This window comes from Metarhizium acridum (assembly GCF_019434415.1).
Source record: "Metarhizium acridum strain ARSEF 324 chromosome Unknown scaffold_389, whole genome shotgun sequence".
NCBI classification, from domain to species: domain Eukaryota; kingdom Fungi; phylum Ascomycota; class Sordariomycetes; order Hypocreales; family Clavicipitaceae; genus Metarhizium; species Metarhizium acridum.
Window position 1 is genome coordinate 5753 of NW_027094032.1, and position 16077 is coordinate 21829.

General features: G+C 28.2%; 1 protein-coding gene across 1 annotated transcript; it reads right to left on the reverse strand.

Annotated features, from left to right (window-relative positions):
* Positions 1 to 10352: 10352 nt before the first annotated feature.
* J3458_016464 (uncharacterized protein) lies at positions 10353 to 11848 on the reverse strand. Its single transcript, XM_066120956.1, has 2 exons — positions 11670 to 11848; positions 10353 to 11619 (listed from the first exon to the last, which is right to left on the reverse strand). Exons 1-2 carry the CDS (start codon positions 11757 to 11759, stop codon positions 11338 to 11340), a joined length of 372 nt encoding a protein of 123 aa, XP_065974017.1. The 5' UTR covers positions 11760 to 11848; the 3' UTR covers positions 10353 to 11337.
* Positions 11849 to 16077: the final 4229 nt, after the last annotated feature.

Genomic DNA, 16077 nt, shown 5'->3' on the forward strand with positions numbered 1-16077 from the left:
TTAATATAAGTATTATCTCTTATCTTTTATTTTAAGCGTTTATTTCTTCTTTAATTAACGTTTTCTTACTTTTTAAGGGTACTTAAGTATTATTAATATATTTATTAATCTTTTTTCTTTTAGCTTTTATCTTTTACTTTAATTATAGCTTTCTTCTTAAGATAAAATAAGTAAGAATAATAGTTTTATCTTTAAAATAAGCGTTCTTAGCTTTAATTAATTAATATATTTATTAAAATAAACTTATCTTTTTTCTTAGCTATAATAAGAGGTAATTTAATTTTAAGATACTATTATAAATATTATTTAAGAAAAAGTATAATCTTTACCTTCTTATCTTTAAGCTTCTTTACTTAATTCTTAATTAAGTTAACCTTATCTTTAATTTTAATTATTTAATTACTTATATTATAGGTAAATTAACTTAAGTAAAGTCTTTTAATCTTCTTATTACTTTTTATAATATTTAAGTTTATCTCTTTTTATTCTCTTAATAATTAATTATTTATTATAAAGAATTATTAATTATTTTTATTAAGCGTAAACTTCTTTAAATAATTACTTAAGATTATTTTACTTAATATAATCTTATTTAATATTTTAATTTAATAAGCTCTTAAAATAATAGTATAGCTAATAATTTTAAATAAGCTATTTTATCTTATAATAAGCTTTTTAATTATAAATATATTAATACTTCTTTAAACGTTATAAACGAGTATAAGATTATTTAAATTTAATTAATCTTTATCTCTTTTAATTAACTTAACTTATAAGTAATTAATTTATTTAATTAATTTTCTTTTAAACTTATATACTTTTTTCTTAGCCTTTATAATATCTTTTACTTTTTATTATAATAAGCGTACCTTTACTTTAAAGAGATCTTATTTTAATTTTATTTTATTTTATTTAATTAATCTTTAAATAAGAAACTTAACTTTTAAAGGTAATATAAGCTTTTATTTATAAATAAGATAAAACGTGAATTTCTTATAAAAAGCTTAAATAGCTATTTTATTTACTAATAGTACTCTTATTAAATACTAGTATTATTTTCTAGCTAATTCTTTTATTTTAAATATAATTAAAGCTAAAGACTAATACCTAGCTTTTATAATTATATTAGCTTTTAAGTTATATTTAAATATTTAAATTTTATAAGCTTTAATATTCTTAAGAGCTTCCCTTAAATTATCTTATATTTTTAAGCTATTATTATAAATAATATACTTATAAACTTTAAATTTAATAGTATTTTATTTAAGAACTTTCTTACTATTAATACGTTTACTTTATAAATAAATTTTACTTTAACCTAGCTTATAAGGTTATACTTAACTTTAAGTAAGTAACTAAAACTATAATTTAATAGTAAATATTAAGTGTTAATATATATTTTACTTATAGGGTTTTTAAAGGCTATTAGTATTAATATTTCTTATAGCTATTATAATATAAATTACTAGTAAGTTTTATAATATATTATTATTTCTTTAATTATATCCTATATTATTTACTATTAATACTATTACCTAGCTACTTAATAAACTATTTTAGCGCTCTTATAGCCTATAACTTTATAGATCTTTTTAATTATTAATTATTAATAGTTTACTTTATTAATTACTAAAATTAATCCCTTTATTATTTTAATTAATCTCTTTTAAAGTTAACTATTTTCTATAAAGAATTGCTTAGCTTTTATTCTTAGTTTCTTATACTTATTATTTTTAAGATTAATTAATCTTTTTAAAGTTAAGAGAAATTTTATAATTTAAAGGTATTTTAATAAGTAATTTTCACGCTTCTTTAACTTAAATACTAATATATTTAAATAAAGGTTAATAAAATTCTTTATATTCCCTTTAACTTTTTAATTTATTTAATTTAATAAGCTAGGCTCTTTTCTTAAGAGTTTATTTATAATTCTATTAATTACTTTAAAAATATATTTAATTATAAAATTAAATAATAAAATATAGTTAATTTATTTCATAATTAATAAGCTTAATATATTATTAATTACTCTATTAATTTAATAAACTAGAACTTAAAAGTTAATCTTTAAAATAAAGTAAATATTATATGAATATATTTTAAGCTTTCTTAAAGTATAAATAATAGCTTTATACTTTTATTTTATAGTATTATACTTCTTTTTAGGTTTTATTTACGTTTTACTTTTATATTTTATTAAATAATACTTCCCTTTAATAATTTATAGTAAAGCGTATCCCTATTTTATATTATTAATATTAACTATTAATATAATCTCTTTATAGTTCTTTAAGAGATTAAGTATTATAAGAATAAAAGCTTTTATTATTATATCTTTTAAGGTTTTTATTATTATTTATTAAGATTTATTTTATTTTTATTTTATATTCTTTCTTAATAATTTAATAATTAAGCTTATTATTTAAGCGTATCTCTTAATTTATACCTTATAATAGTTTATTAACCCTTAAAAGAATCTTATATTCTTTTAATCTTTATATATCTTTTATTTTAGAATTTTAAGTATTCTTACTTTAATAAGCTTTTATTTATATATTCTATAAATAAATTCTATTATAATAATTATTTAATAATAAAACTTTAATTTTAATACTAATATAATATAATCTATTAGCTTAAAGTTTATAAGTACTTTATTAATATTAATTAAATGTTTTAATACGAATTTTCTTACTTTTAATAATATCTCTTTATTATTATAAGTAATAGTAGATTCTTTAACTATTATATTATTTATAAAAGGGGTATATATATCTAGTATAAGATTATATAAAATTCTTCTTATAATTCTTAAAAATTAAGCTATTAAGTTTATAGCTTCTTATAATAATATATATAATTATAATAAACCTATTAACGTAAAAATTATAGTTATATCTTTACTTACTTTTATAAGAGTTACTTAATTATAGCTTAAAAGTAAGTTTATAATAAAAAGAATCTTATATATATTAAATCTTTTATTAAATTTATTTACTTCTAATAAGATATAAGTATCTTATATTATAATTTTATTATAATTAATTATTAAGAGAATAAAGCGTACTTCTTTATTCTTTTTTCTTATAAGAAAGTAAGGGTTTTAATATAACTTATAGCTCTCTTTTAAATACTTATATTTTATCTTTTTCTTTAATAATTTAATTAATTTAACTTAAAGTCTTAATAATATAAAAATTAATTTTACTCTTTATACTTTATATTTAATTACCTTAATAACTTAAGAGAGTATAATAATAAGATTTACTTTATTATAATAAAATAAGTTTTATATAAGAGTTAGTTTATAGTTTTTAAGAATAATCTTAAAAATATAAGCTTTCTTTAATTATAAGAAGTTTTTAACCCCTTTAATTACTTAATTAAATATCTTTTAGCTTACTTTAAATCCCCTTAATTATTTAAAGAATCTCTTTATAATATATTTTAAGTACTTATTATCTTTTTTAACTTAATCTTTAACTTATTTTTATTTCTTAGTTTTTTAATTATAATTATCTTTTAAGGTTAATTTATTTAATAAGATATTATCTCTTAATTATACTTTATTAGCTTTTCTTTTATATATAGTATTTATTTAAAGATTAATTACTTATACCTTTTAAAGCTTTTTTATTATTATTTTTATTTACTTACTTTATTTTTAATATACTTTCTTAAGTATTAAGGCTAGTATTTTCTTCTCTTTCTTAATAAATAAAGAAATAAACTCTTCTTTAAGTTCTTCTTTTAATAGCTTATAAAATTTATTATAAGTATTAACTTCTTTATTAAAGGTTAAAGACACGTAAATAACTCTCTCTTCTCTCTCTTTTAATATTTTCTTTAATATTATTATATTATTTCTTTTACTATAAATTCTTATCTTCTTAATCTTTTTAATTGAGTTATTAATTAAGATTTTAATAATATTAAATCTATAATTATAATAATTAACTCGTATATTTACGTGTATAAAACTATAAAATACGTTTAATAGTTTAACCTTACTTTTATAGAGTTTTAAGTATAAGAATTAATTTATTTTATTATTTATAATTCGTATAATAGTATTATTTACTTATAAATTAATTAATATAAACCCTTTTTCATATATTTTAAGATTATTTTAGCTATTAAAAGCTAAGTAAATTAGCTTATCTTTAATGTATTTAACTACTATTAAGTTTATTTTAGCTTATATTATAGCTATTTAATTATTATTTAACACTTATCTTAACGTGTTTAACTTACTTAAATTAAATAAAGCTAATATCTTATTATATATTTCTTATATTTCACGTAATATAAGTAGTATTTAATTACATTTAACTTTATTTAACACTTTAATACTAGGTAAATAATAGTTTTTTACTTATATATTCTCTTACCTTCTTAAGGTCTTTTAGTTACTAGAATTAAATAATTTAAAAGATTTTAGTATTTTTATTATAAGTAAATAAGTCTTTAATTATATTTTATTAGCTATATTTAGCACTTTTTATATAATTAATTCTATTACTTAAGATATAATATATATAATATTAAATTTATATTAAATAAGTAACTTTTTACTCTCTTTATTATAATTAAATAATACTTAAATAAGTCTTATAAATAATATACTTAAAATTAATAGAATATAAATAATATTTAATACGATATATAAATAAATTAAAGTTTATATATTTTTAAGGTAAAGATAAGTTCTTATTTTCTTATATATATATATATAGTTTTCTTAAAAAATAAGGTTATAAATATATTCTTTATAAGCGTATATATCTTTAAATTTACTTAAAGAGTAAACTTTATATTAATAATATTTTCTTATAAGTTATTATTTATTAAAATACGTATAAGAGATACTCTCTTATAATTAAGTTATACTTATAGGTATAATAACTTTTACGTATACCTAGAAATCTCTTTAAGCTATAAAATTAAGTTTACTTAAAAGTTAATTTAATAATTAATTAATTTAAGTATATTTTAAAGTCTTTTTATAAGTAATACTTAAAGTTTCACGTTTATACTTATTAAAAGTATATTATTTCCTTTATTTAAGGTTTTTATTACGTTTTAATTATTTTTAATATAATTCTTTATAATTAATATTATATTAAATATTAAAATTACTTAATTTAATTTTAAAGTATTTTTATTCGTAAATTTAATAGGTTTTTTTAAAAGAGTTATTAATTTTTTATTATATTACTTAATATTATTAATACTATTAATATAATTATTAATTTTATTTCTTATTAAAGTTATAAGGCTTAAAAGTAATTAATATAAGTCTCTTAATAAAACGCTAATCTTTTTAAAGAGCGTTTCTTTATATAATTATATTATAATTCTTTTAATTAAACGATTTCCCTTTAATTATATTATTTACGCTTATTTATTAATCTTATCTTTAATAAGTTTAATTATTTTTAACTTAACTTTATTATTTTAAGCTATAACTTTACTCTTTTTATTTCTATTCTTAGTATTATTTAAGTTATTTTTAAGCTTTACTTACTTATACGCGTTTATATTTATTAAAAGGTTAACTTTAAATTTAAAATTATAAGCTTAAGCGCTTTTTATTATATATATTTTAAATATTATAATTATTATAATAAATAAGAGTTTATTTAAAGGTAAATTATAAGAATTACTCTTTTTTAATACTTACTTAAATATATTAATTTACTTTAACTTCTTTTATAGTATTTTAGTCTCTTTTTATAGCGTATTTTATTTCTTTAATAGGGTATTTTTAAAGCGTTTTACTTAATTTAAGTATATATAAACGTATATATTTAAAAATAATTTAACTTAAAGTATAATAAGCCTTTTTACGTAGCTTTTAATAATAAGAAATTAAAATAAGAGTTATAATAATATAATATATTCTTATACTTTAATATTAGTTATAAGAATACGCGCGTTTATATTATATTAGGTAAAGTTAAGTATTTAATTATACTTTAAGTAAGGGTATTTCTTAGAAAAATATCTTATATTATTATAATAATAGTATTAAATCTTTTATTATTCTTTTATATAAATATAATTAATTTTAAAGTAATTATTAACGCTATTATTATTTAATTCTTTATTCTTAAATTAAATATAATTAAATTAAATTAGTTTTTAATTATTTTAATTAAGCTTATTACTTCTTTAAAGTAAGTTCTTTTAATATTACTTAAGTTATTCTTTTAGGTTAATTTATCTTTTAACTTACTTAATTAACGTGATTTTTATCTCTTTAAGTTACTTTATAATTTTATTTATTTAATTAAAAGAAAAACTAATAATAAAGCTAAATTCTTTACTCTCTCTTTAATTTTTATTTACTTCTTTAATTATAAATTTATTTTAATATCAGCTTTACTTCTTATAATTATTTAAGTTACCCTTAAAAATACCTTTTATTAGTTTATAAATAATTTTTAAGGTTTACCTTTAATCTTAAAGTAAGTACTTTAATTTTAATATAATTAAGTTATAATTTATAAGTTTAAGCTTAGCTTATATATACTTATTTAACTTACTTTAAAGTATAATATACTTCTTTAAGATAATTTTACTTTATAAATACCCTTTTTTATTTATAAAGCTTATAATTAAATAATTAAATAAGGCTTTATATAAGATATTTAATTAAAAGATAAATTTTATTTACGTAAAAGGTTTAGCTTTACTTTATAAGCTTTAATAAAGGTATAACTAATACAAAGTCTTAAAAATCTCTTTTAATACTAGATATTAAGACTTTTTAACTTATTTATTATAATTTTTATTTAATTTTAATTAATTATATTATACTATAAAAGAAGTTTTTTCTTAGCTTTATTTTAATTATTAGTAATTATAAGGGTTTTAATACGCGTTCTTTTAAGAGAAGTAATATTATATTTTAATATTCTTATTTACTTTTTCTTTAAAATAATTAAGGTAATTATTTTCTTTTTAAATTTCTTTAAGAAGTTAAAAATATTCTTTTTATTAAAGGGTTTAACTTTAAAGGCTTTTTAAAACGTAATTAAAATTCTTTATTTACCTAAGAATTCTTTAAGAATTTTAATAAATCCCTTAAAGTTAAAGCTTATATTAATAAATAAGATAAGGTTTTATTAGCTTATAACTTTAAATAAGTTTTTATTATAAGTTATAATAAAATTAATTAATCTTAAAACGTTTAACTTTTTAGCTATAAGCTCTTTTTTCTTTAAGTTAAATTCTTAAAAAGAGTATTATTAATAAGAATATAAGTTTTTCTTAATAACTTCTTATTAATTAATAATAAATAAATTAATAAAATCTTTTCTTTTAAATTCTTTTTAATTATTTAATTAATTATATTTAAGAGATATTTATATTAGTTTACTTAACTTAAGAATAACCTTTTATATCTCTTTTAAAGATAATTTTATTATAAAGATAATTCTATAAGCTAAGATAATAAACGTTATAGTATTATTTCTTATAATTAATTATAAGATTATAATTATTAAGGATACTATAAGAAATATTATATTCTTTTAATTAATTAATTAATTCTTTCTCTTTTTAGTTCTTTTTTAATTAATTTAAGCTATTTTAATAAAAGTCTTTTTTTAACTATAAGTTTATTAATATTTAAAGGGTAAGTACGTTTTTATTTTAATTAAAAACCTTTAAGATAACTCTTTATTTTTAGCCTAATTATAGTAATTTTTATCTTATTATAATTTCTCTTTAATTAATTAAATAATTTAAATTATCTTTATAATTCACTTATAATTTCTTTCTTAGTTTTAATTTATTTTATTATAATTATAATTCTTTTATATTCTTTTAAACGTAAATATTATTAGGCTTTTATACCTATTTAAATTCGTTTTTATAATAGCTAAAAAGTGTCTTTTATAAGAGATTAAATAATTCTTTCTTAATAGAAATATTACCTAAGCGAAACTATTATTTTTATTAGCTTAAATATAATATATATATATACACTTATAACTCTATATATAGTATTATAATTTAGTTACTTTTTAATTTCTATAACTTACTTCTTAAAAATAATAAGGTTCTTAAATAAGTAATAAATTAATTTAAATAGAGTAATTAAATACTTTTAAAATACCTGTAATTTTAATTATATATATTATAAGCTATAGCTTATTATAAGTATAAATAAGTACTTAAATAACTTAAACGATTTAGCTACGTAATATAAGCTTATATAAGGCTAATTAAATGACTTAATAAAATATTAATAAAAGACCTTATAAAACTAATTATAAAGGTAAAACTTATTAAATTAAAGACTTATACGTGTACTTATTCTCTTATACTAATAACGTGGCTACGATTAAATACACTATTTAACTTCCTTTAACTTGTAAGCATAAATGCTACTATACATTATTTAAGTACCCTAGAGCTATTATAAGCTATTCTAGTACTTTTACATGTAGTTTAAGTGGGAAAACCCTTTATATAGAAAGAAAAAACCCCTCGCTTTTATTTTAGGTTATCCCTACCCTATTATAACCTATAATTATATAAAGTATATTTTAAATTATATAGGTTAAAGGTATCTATTAAGTTAATTATTTTAATAGTAGTTTATTAAAGCGTATATAATAAAGGTTTAAGCTAAGTTTAAGTTAGCTTTAATACGCTAATTAAGTAACTATTTTAATATTTAAGTGTTTAAGGCTATTACGTAGTTTTCTTTAAGTATTATATTATACCGTACTATTTTAAGCCTAGTATAACGCTATATCTCGGATATTTCTAGTGTAATTAGTGTATTATAGTAGACTTTACTTTATTCTCACTTTTAGGGCTACCTAGCTAAGCTTAGCTAGCTGCTACTAGCTGTTTAAGGCCTATTATAGCCTTTATAAGAGCTTTAAATTAAGCTACCGATTTTCCTTTCTTTCTTTCTTCTTTAAACCCTTAATTTTCGTACGTATAGCCTCTTTTCACAGCCTTTAATATCGGGCTAGCCTCGTAATAGCTCTAATTAAGTGTTTATAAAAGTAATATTAGTATCTATTAAAAGCATAAATATAATAAAATAAGTATTAAAATAATATCTTAAATACTTGGTTTGTTTAAGGAAAAGTTATAAGAAATTTAAAGTCCTTTAAGCTTATAATTATTACACTTTAAAGAGTATTAATTATAATAATAATATATATATATAAGTTTATATTTAGCTATAAAAGAGAGAGTTATATATACTCTTTTTATAAGTGCGCTCATTATTAGGGTTATTTACTTATAGTTAAGGGTTTACCCTTATTTAATTATACGTACGTAATTAGTACCTGTAATAAGTAACCTATTTTAACACCTAAGATAACCATAAAATTGCGCTGTCTATAAACTTACTGTCTATAAACACTTGCTATCCATAAACACTTACTGTCTATAAACACTTACTATCCATAAATACTTGCTATCTATAAACACTTGCTGTCTATAAACACTTACTGTCTATAAACACTTGCTATCTATAAACACTTGCTATCTATAAACACTTGCTATCCACAAACACTTGCTGTTAACAAGCCCTTACTATCTATAAACGCTTCCTGTCCATAAACACTTCCTGTCTATAAACACTTCTTGTCTATAAACACTTCCTGTCTATAAACACTTCCTGTCCACAAACACTCGCTAACGACAAACACTCGCTGACGATAAACATCTGAGATAGCGAGCCGCTGGCAGGTCTCTGGGCAACTCGGAGGCCATGCCTGGAGATATCAAAAGAAAGAGACAGGACGACCCCGTTGTTGGGCAACGCAAGAAAGATGGGGGGAGCAATGCGATAGAGTGGACGCAAAAGCAGCAGGAAGCTAGCAGAGAATCAATACTTCGCTACCTCAGGCACGTGCCTCAAGGGGAGAGGGCTAAGCATCGTGACTGCTTGACCAACTTGGCCTATTATTTAGAAATCCGCTACTACTCCACGCTAGGGAAACTAGCACTAGAGTGTAAAAACGGGTACCTATAAGTACCCGTAGGTATTTAAGTTTTTCTTAGGTTATTTATAGGCTATTTATTTTATTATATAGGTAATTTAAGTATACTATAGGTAACCTAATATAAAGATAAGTACCTTATAAATACCTATAAACGTATAATAATATAAATATTTAATTATATTTATAATAAGTCTTAAGTTTAAAGTATAAAGTAAGTTATATAAGTCTTATTTAAGTATTTAAAAACACCTAATATTTCTAATAAATAATTATAGGTACTTTATTTTCCCTTATAAATTTATTTAAGTCTTTTTTTCCTACCTATTACCTACCTAAAGCCTATAGGTAAGCAACTTACACGGGTACCCGTGGACCTTTTACACCCTAACTAGCACCTCAAGAGCTTGATATGGTTTTCCTAGCGATTCTATTGCGAGGGGTTACTAGAGAGAATTGGATTATGTAATGTGTTATAGCATATCGGATGATATCAAGGAAAAGCTTCACAACTTGTCTGTATCCCGAATGTTCCTCTTCGAGTGCTACCACAAGCTCCTCGAGGATGAAGCTACGGTGCAATTGGCACGTGAATTTTGGGCAGGTATGTAAGTCGTCCAATTGTTTGAACGGTATCTGACACTGGGAAAGAGATTCTACCGTATGTTGCCCCTCCGCCACTTGAAGCCCCGCCGGCTCAAGCTTCTCTGGTCACCCAACCGAGTGAATCCTCATCGCCAAATAGCCCACTCGGCAAAGAACAGACCAATTCGATATCACGTGATCCAGGGCATAGTCTGTCGTCATCGCTGGGTAGGGTGTTTGTATCTTGACCTGACATTGGTAAATGATTTCGCTAACGACACACATCCTATAGAATTGCCAACTCCTCGCTGTGATGCCTACCACATATCGAAGGACGTATTGCGGCAGATACTGTCTGAAAGCAGCTTTCCCGAGGTGGATATTAGTGTGACTGAGACACTCGACACCAACGAGAGTAGTAGCGTCATAATCCCTCTTCCGAATACGGTTGCGCGTGGGCTGATAACATCAGAACCATTGCTAACAACACCAATTCCACCAGTTATAGGACGTTGGGATCCTTACGTCGTATCGAGGAAGGAGATCTTGCGGGTGCTACAACACAGCAACGAGATGGATATCCATATCCTCTTACTTGACACATATTGGGACAAGAGGCGCTCCATCCTCGTTGTCCTTCCTAGCATGGTTGCTCGTCAACTGACGGAATTGGGGAAAAAACTTACTTAAAACTTGCATTAACAACATTGACATCAAATTTCTGTCATGGTCCATGTTCCTAACTCCGTTGCCATATCAACCAGTGAATTGATTATATGGCTCTCTCCTTAATTTCTGCAATATCAGCCCCGTTTCCGGCCACGCCAAAATGCCATTTGCTATCCAACTTGACGATTACTATGCATCCTATATCTTCCGGTCCAGTTGAAAATGAATCCTCTTTCCTCTCCTCGAATACTCTTACTGCTCCAAATGATGGGGCTAGAATAGCAATGGCTACTGTTCCGTCGGACGGGGTATGGTCTGGATATCGAGCAAAGTTGTTCCAGCTCACTTCAAATTTATAACCGTCACGAGGTAGCCAATTATGTTCCTAATATGATTAAGCAGGTTTTCTAGAGAGAAAGACCAATCTGCGGTTACCTCAAGCACGGCGATAATATCATCGCGCCTGTCTTGTGATATATTCCTTATCACTTGGGGCTGTTTCGACATCGTGGCATTTCCTGACATACGGATTTCGAGATGAATCTCTGAACCGTGGTCAATGAAGCTCACAGTCGCAACCGATTCTGCACCGTGCAGGAAAGATGTAAATCGTGTGTACACCTCGCTCTCTTGGGCGGCTTTTTTTTTTCGGGGAGCTCGAAACGGAGGATAATGGACAAATCCCGGTCTCTAACTTTGCCATGGATCCGAGTTTTTGGGAAATGGGCGCATTGCGGCCCAGCGAGTAGGCACCAAGGTGGGGGAGGGGGGGTAAAAAAACAGTGCCGGAGAAATACCGGGCCGAAACCACGTCATGTTTTGTGGGCACACGTATGTGTAGGCGATGTGATTGTAAGAATTTTCAATTTGAGCGTTATTTGTGCGCGGCTCTCGCGAAAGTCGAAGTGATATTTTGACAGTGCTTTTATGCCCCGTACCCAAATGTCCCCACTTTTTGAGCTCAAGATCTTTTTGAGACACGAACGCCATGCATTTGTCCGAGATCGCACAAACCGAAATAACATCTGCTGCCATTGGCTTGACTGCATAATCCCCTGAACGCCTTGTTCGTTCGTACATGTGTCAGTTGCGGTACCCCTGTCCTTCAATCTGGGATGGTCCTAACGTTTCTCTGAGTAACTTGATCAAACCGCGGCTCCGTGGTGCGGCTGACCCTTCCTGCTTCGTGATGACGTGTTCCGAATAGTTTCAGATTCGCATCATGGGCATTTATCATCGGCTAATTACCACCACGAACTGGTTGTAGACTCAAACGAGCCCTCAGAATCGATTCGCCATTTCACTGCTAGTATCGACCCTTCCGCGGTGCTATAATATGACCCGTACAAACACTGTGAAGCTTGAGGTACAATCCATATTCACTGTTATGGCTCTTTGCGCATATGATATCTTTCAGCTCTATGTTTCTGTCTGTTCTTGGATACAGACACTGCTCAGTCGCGAAGCCTCAGTATATTCATTGTGGCTTATGCACACCCTGATAGTTTACCTTGATATAACTGGTGTACGCGCGCAACCTTCAATGGCGGATAATACGCCCTCTCATGAGATAATGTCTTCTTCGTAAGTTGACAAGTTGAGAAATAGATCTCCAGCAAACAAGAGCAGTAATAGTTTAATGATATGTATAGAAAATGGATGGAACCGGTATATGGTTTTTGCCCAGAATGCTCTGAAATAGGGAATACACTTGTAGACAGTGACTATGAGAGATATATGGAGACATTTCAGGGTTCTGCAGTGCCGGCACCGATGTTGCATGACTCTCCAGCGCTGCAACCATGATAAGCTACTGGTTCCTGACCACGCTTACACCCTGTCTTATGAATTTATTTCCAATGATGTGGCAAGACTGCATAAGAAACATAAGAAGCACAAGAAGCAATTGAAACTGAACGCGCAGAATAGGGCTAATCTTTCAATTGGGAAGGGAAGATGAAAACACAAAAAGGAATGAAAGCGTCCAGACTAAGTAATTATGAATACATTTCTCTTGTGCCAGCGGTGACTCTGAGGACTGATTCGGCATGGACTTCGGAAGGAGAGTTGATACAAGCAATTTGGCGATCAGCCGTGCAGCGAAGGAATTCTGTATACAGACTATTTTGATGGCACAAGGAGCAACTTTCCAGAAATTACAGCCACTTCGTGATATTGTACCCGTCCAGGAGAATGGTATCTGAAATGGCAGTTGAGGGAGATAGGGGCGCCAAGGCTTTAATGGGGTTGATTATTTCGTCGAGCTGACAAGTGGTATTGATGATAGCGGGGTGTTCTTTCGCGCCGCTGGTTTAATAAGTTTCGCCCAGGGATGGTTACTCGGTTGTTCGCGTTCACGGCAAGCAGCTGCGGCATTGAGGTTAAGGGTGCGATGTTTTTTTGGGGGGGGGGGGGGGGGGGGGGGGGAAACATACAGCAAATATTATTGCCCCTTTGTAAAAGCTAGCGTCAGCCATTGGCCACCATGGTTGGAAGGACATATAAACAACCAATATTGCTTGCTGACCATTGTTGGAGGACAGCGTCGCTCTGTTTCAATGTACTTCGAGCACCCATGATTCAACCAAGTGATAATGGTGCTGACAGCTCAGCTCTTTCTGTTGAGGCGAGGTCAGCACAAACGGAAATAAGAAAGAGACATATCAGTTTCTTGGGCTTAAACGCTGATAAGATAGAGATAAAGTGAGGCTGCTTGCATAAGTATGCGGTGAAGAAGGCAATTTGACACTGAAGCTGACGGACTTATAAGGAGGCTGAGAGACACCGAAACAACAAAGCCACAGAATGAACAACGTGTGTTCGTTTGGAACATCACACGCTAAATAGCCCAAGAGCCTGGTCCCCGATGGTCTTGCTTTGCTTGTTATGAGAGGAGGGAGATGGTCTCGACAGGGTCGACAGGGACCAATAGGGAAAACTTGTCTGCGGCTTATCGCAGTGGCTGATTTACGATCACTAGTAGTACTAAACGGCACCTGGTCTCAATTATTGGTTTCCATTCCGTGGTGAGCTATGACAGATCGTTTCCGCGCTTCTTCCCGATACTTGGGCCACTTTCAGCCTCTGAGGCGTTTTGCATGCCAGCATGCAACACTATGCCTGCGGCTAGCCCGACCTGCTTTCCGTGTATTACAGGAGGTGGTGACCAGCGAATGAAGCCGGGGTAGTAATGCCCGCTTAGATCCCCCCTTTTTTTCTTTTTTTTTAAAAAAAAAAAATAAAATAAAATAAAATAAAAATAAAAAAGACATCAAAGGAGGGGGTGTTTGGCGCCACTTGCCAGAAGCCACCAGGTTGGCCAGTCGGTGTAGAAGTCTCCCATTGACCGATAACCAACACCCACCAGGGACTGTGCGGCAGACGATAGGTACGCTTGTCCATAAGAGGAAAGGGTTCTGTTGATGAGAATCCACCTGTGGCTTGAGGCCAGTCCATGTTTGGGTCCTTAGCGCAGCTTGCACTAGTTCGTATTGAGAACCCTAGCGTGGGCGGCTTCTCGCACCCGTCACTTCCCGCCGCTAGCGACGTACTTCGCTAGTCCATATTTGGAATCTAGCACGACGACTTCCACTGATCGACAAAAATTTCCTTTCGAGAATCCAAGGAGAGTCTCCCTTTCCAAATTGGCTATTTCGTGGCCGGTGAAGACATGGAAGCTCTTCACATCGCTGCTCGATCCCAATATGACCAACCCACAGTGCCCACAACCTTGTCTTTTAAGGTACGGGGGGAGGTTCTAATAAAGAAACCCGCTCTCAAAAACAAAAAAAAAAAAAAAAAATAGATCCTGGTCCAAGTGGCTTTTGACAGGAACGCTTATTGCTACCTGATTCCGTGGCGCTCTTGAAAGAATATGTGAATCTTTGCAAAAACAAGGTGGTCGGGGTTGCCGTTATTTGGACTCGCCTGGTAGAAGTCCGCTCCACGGCCGCTTCCGGGGGAACTTCCGTTTCCACTGGTATCAACGAGCATGCACCGTGCTTCAGGTCGAAGGTGGGGTGGTACCGTAAGGTATCCAATCGTGGCTCTTGAGCTGCGGACTGCGTCTTGCAGTTGGGCCAATATTATATTATTGCTGTCTCTATTCTCCATCTAGCGGTCTCACAGCCCAGTCACTTACATCCTACCACGACAATGCCGAGATGCACGCTGAAAGCCACGCAGGTATAGATGGAGAGGGCGGTGGCAGAAAGACATGGATTGAGTCCAGAGGAATGACTGGGCGGGGGTGTCTGCCAGCTGCCCATCAAAAGGTCTTTTATCCCTCACGAAAAGCATGGACAAAGACCCAAAACAAAACACTTCTTGAACCGTTTTATGATCTTCTCAATCACAAATGGCACCAATTCCGGCCTTTGAAAAGGCGGCATCGCCGCTGGAGCCTTTCCATTGTTCTACAACGCGACCTTCCGTGCCCAAGATGAAGCTCTTTCTACTCGCTTACCACCTTGCCGAGCAATACACCGCCGGATATATATACGTATGTACCCTTCTTAGGGTACTACTCTGCGGTGGCTTCGAGCGGCCGGGGTTTTCACACCAATACAATCGTTTTTAAAACAGATTTGGGAGACTTTTGTCAACGTCTTGTTACACTCGGAACAACCCTGCGAGCAGCTCGCGCAGTGGTCCAAGTTTGAGGGGAGGATAAAAGGACTATAAGTTTGGAATATCCATCCCGTTGATCCCATTTCACATTAAGCTGGTTCTTAGGCCAGAAAAGAAGGGCGGTGTACTAAAAATAGGGCTGGTTTCTCGGATAATGAAATTGTATGTCATATTTGAGAAATCTGAAGGCTCAAGACGGATTAGACCTCAAATC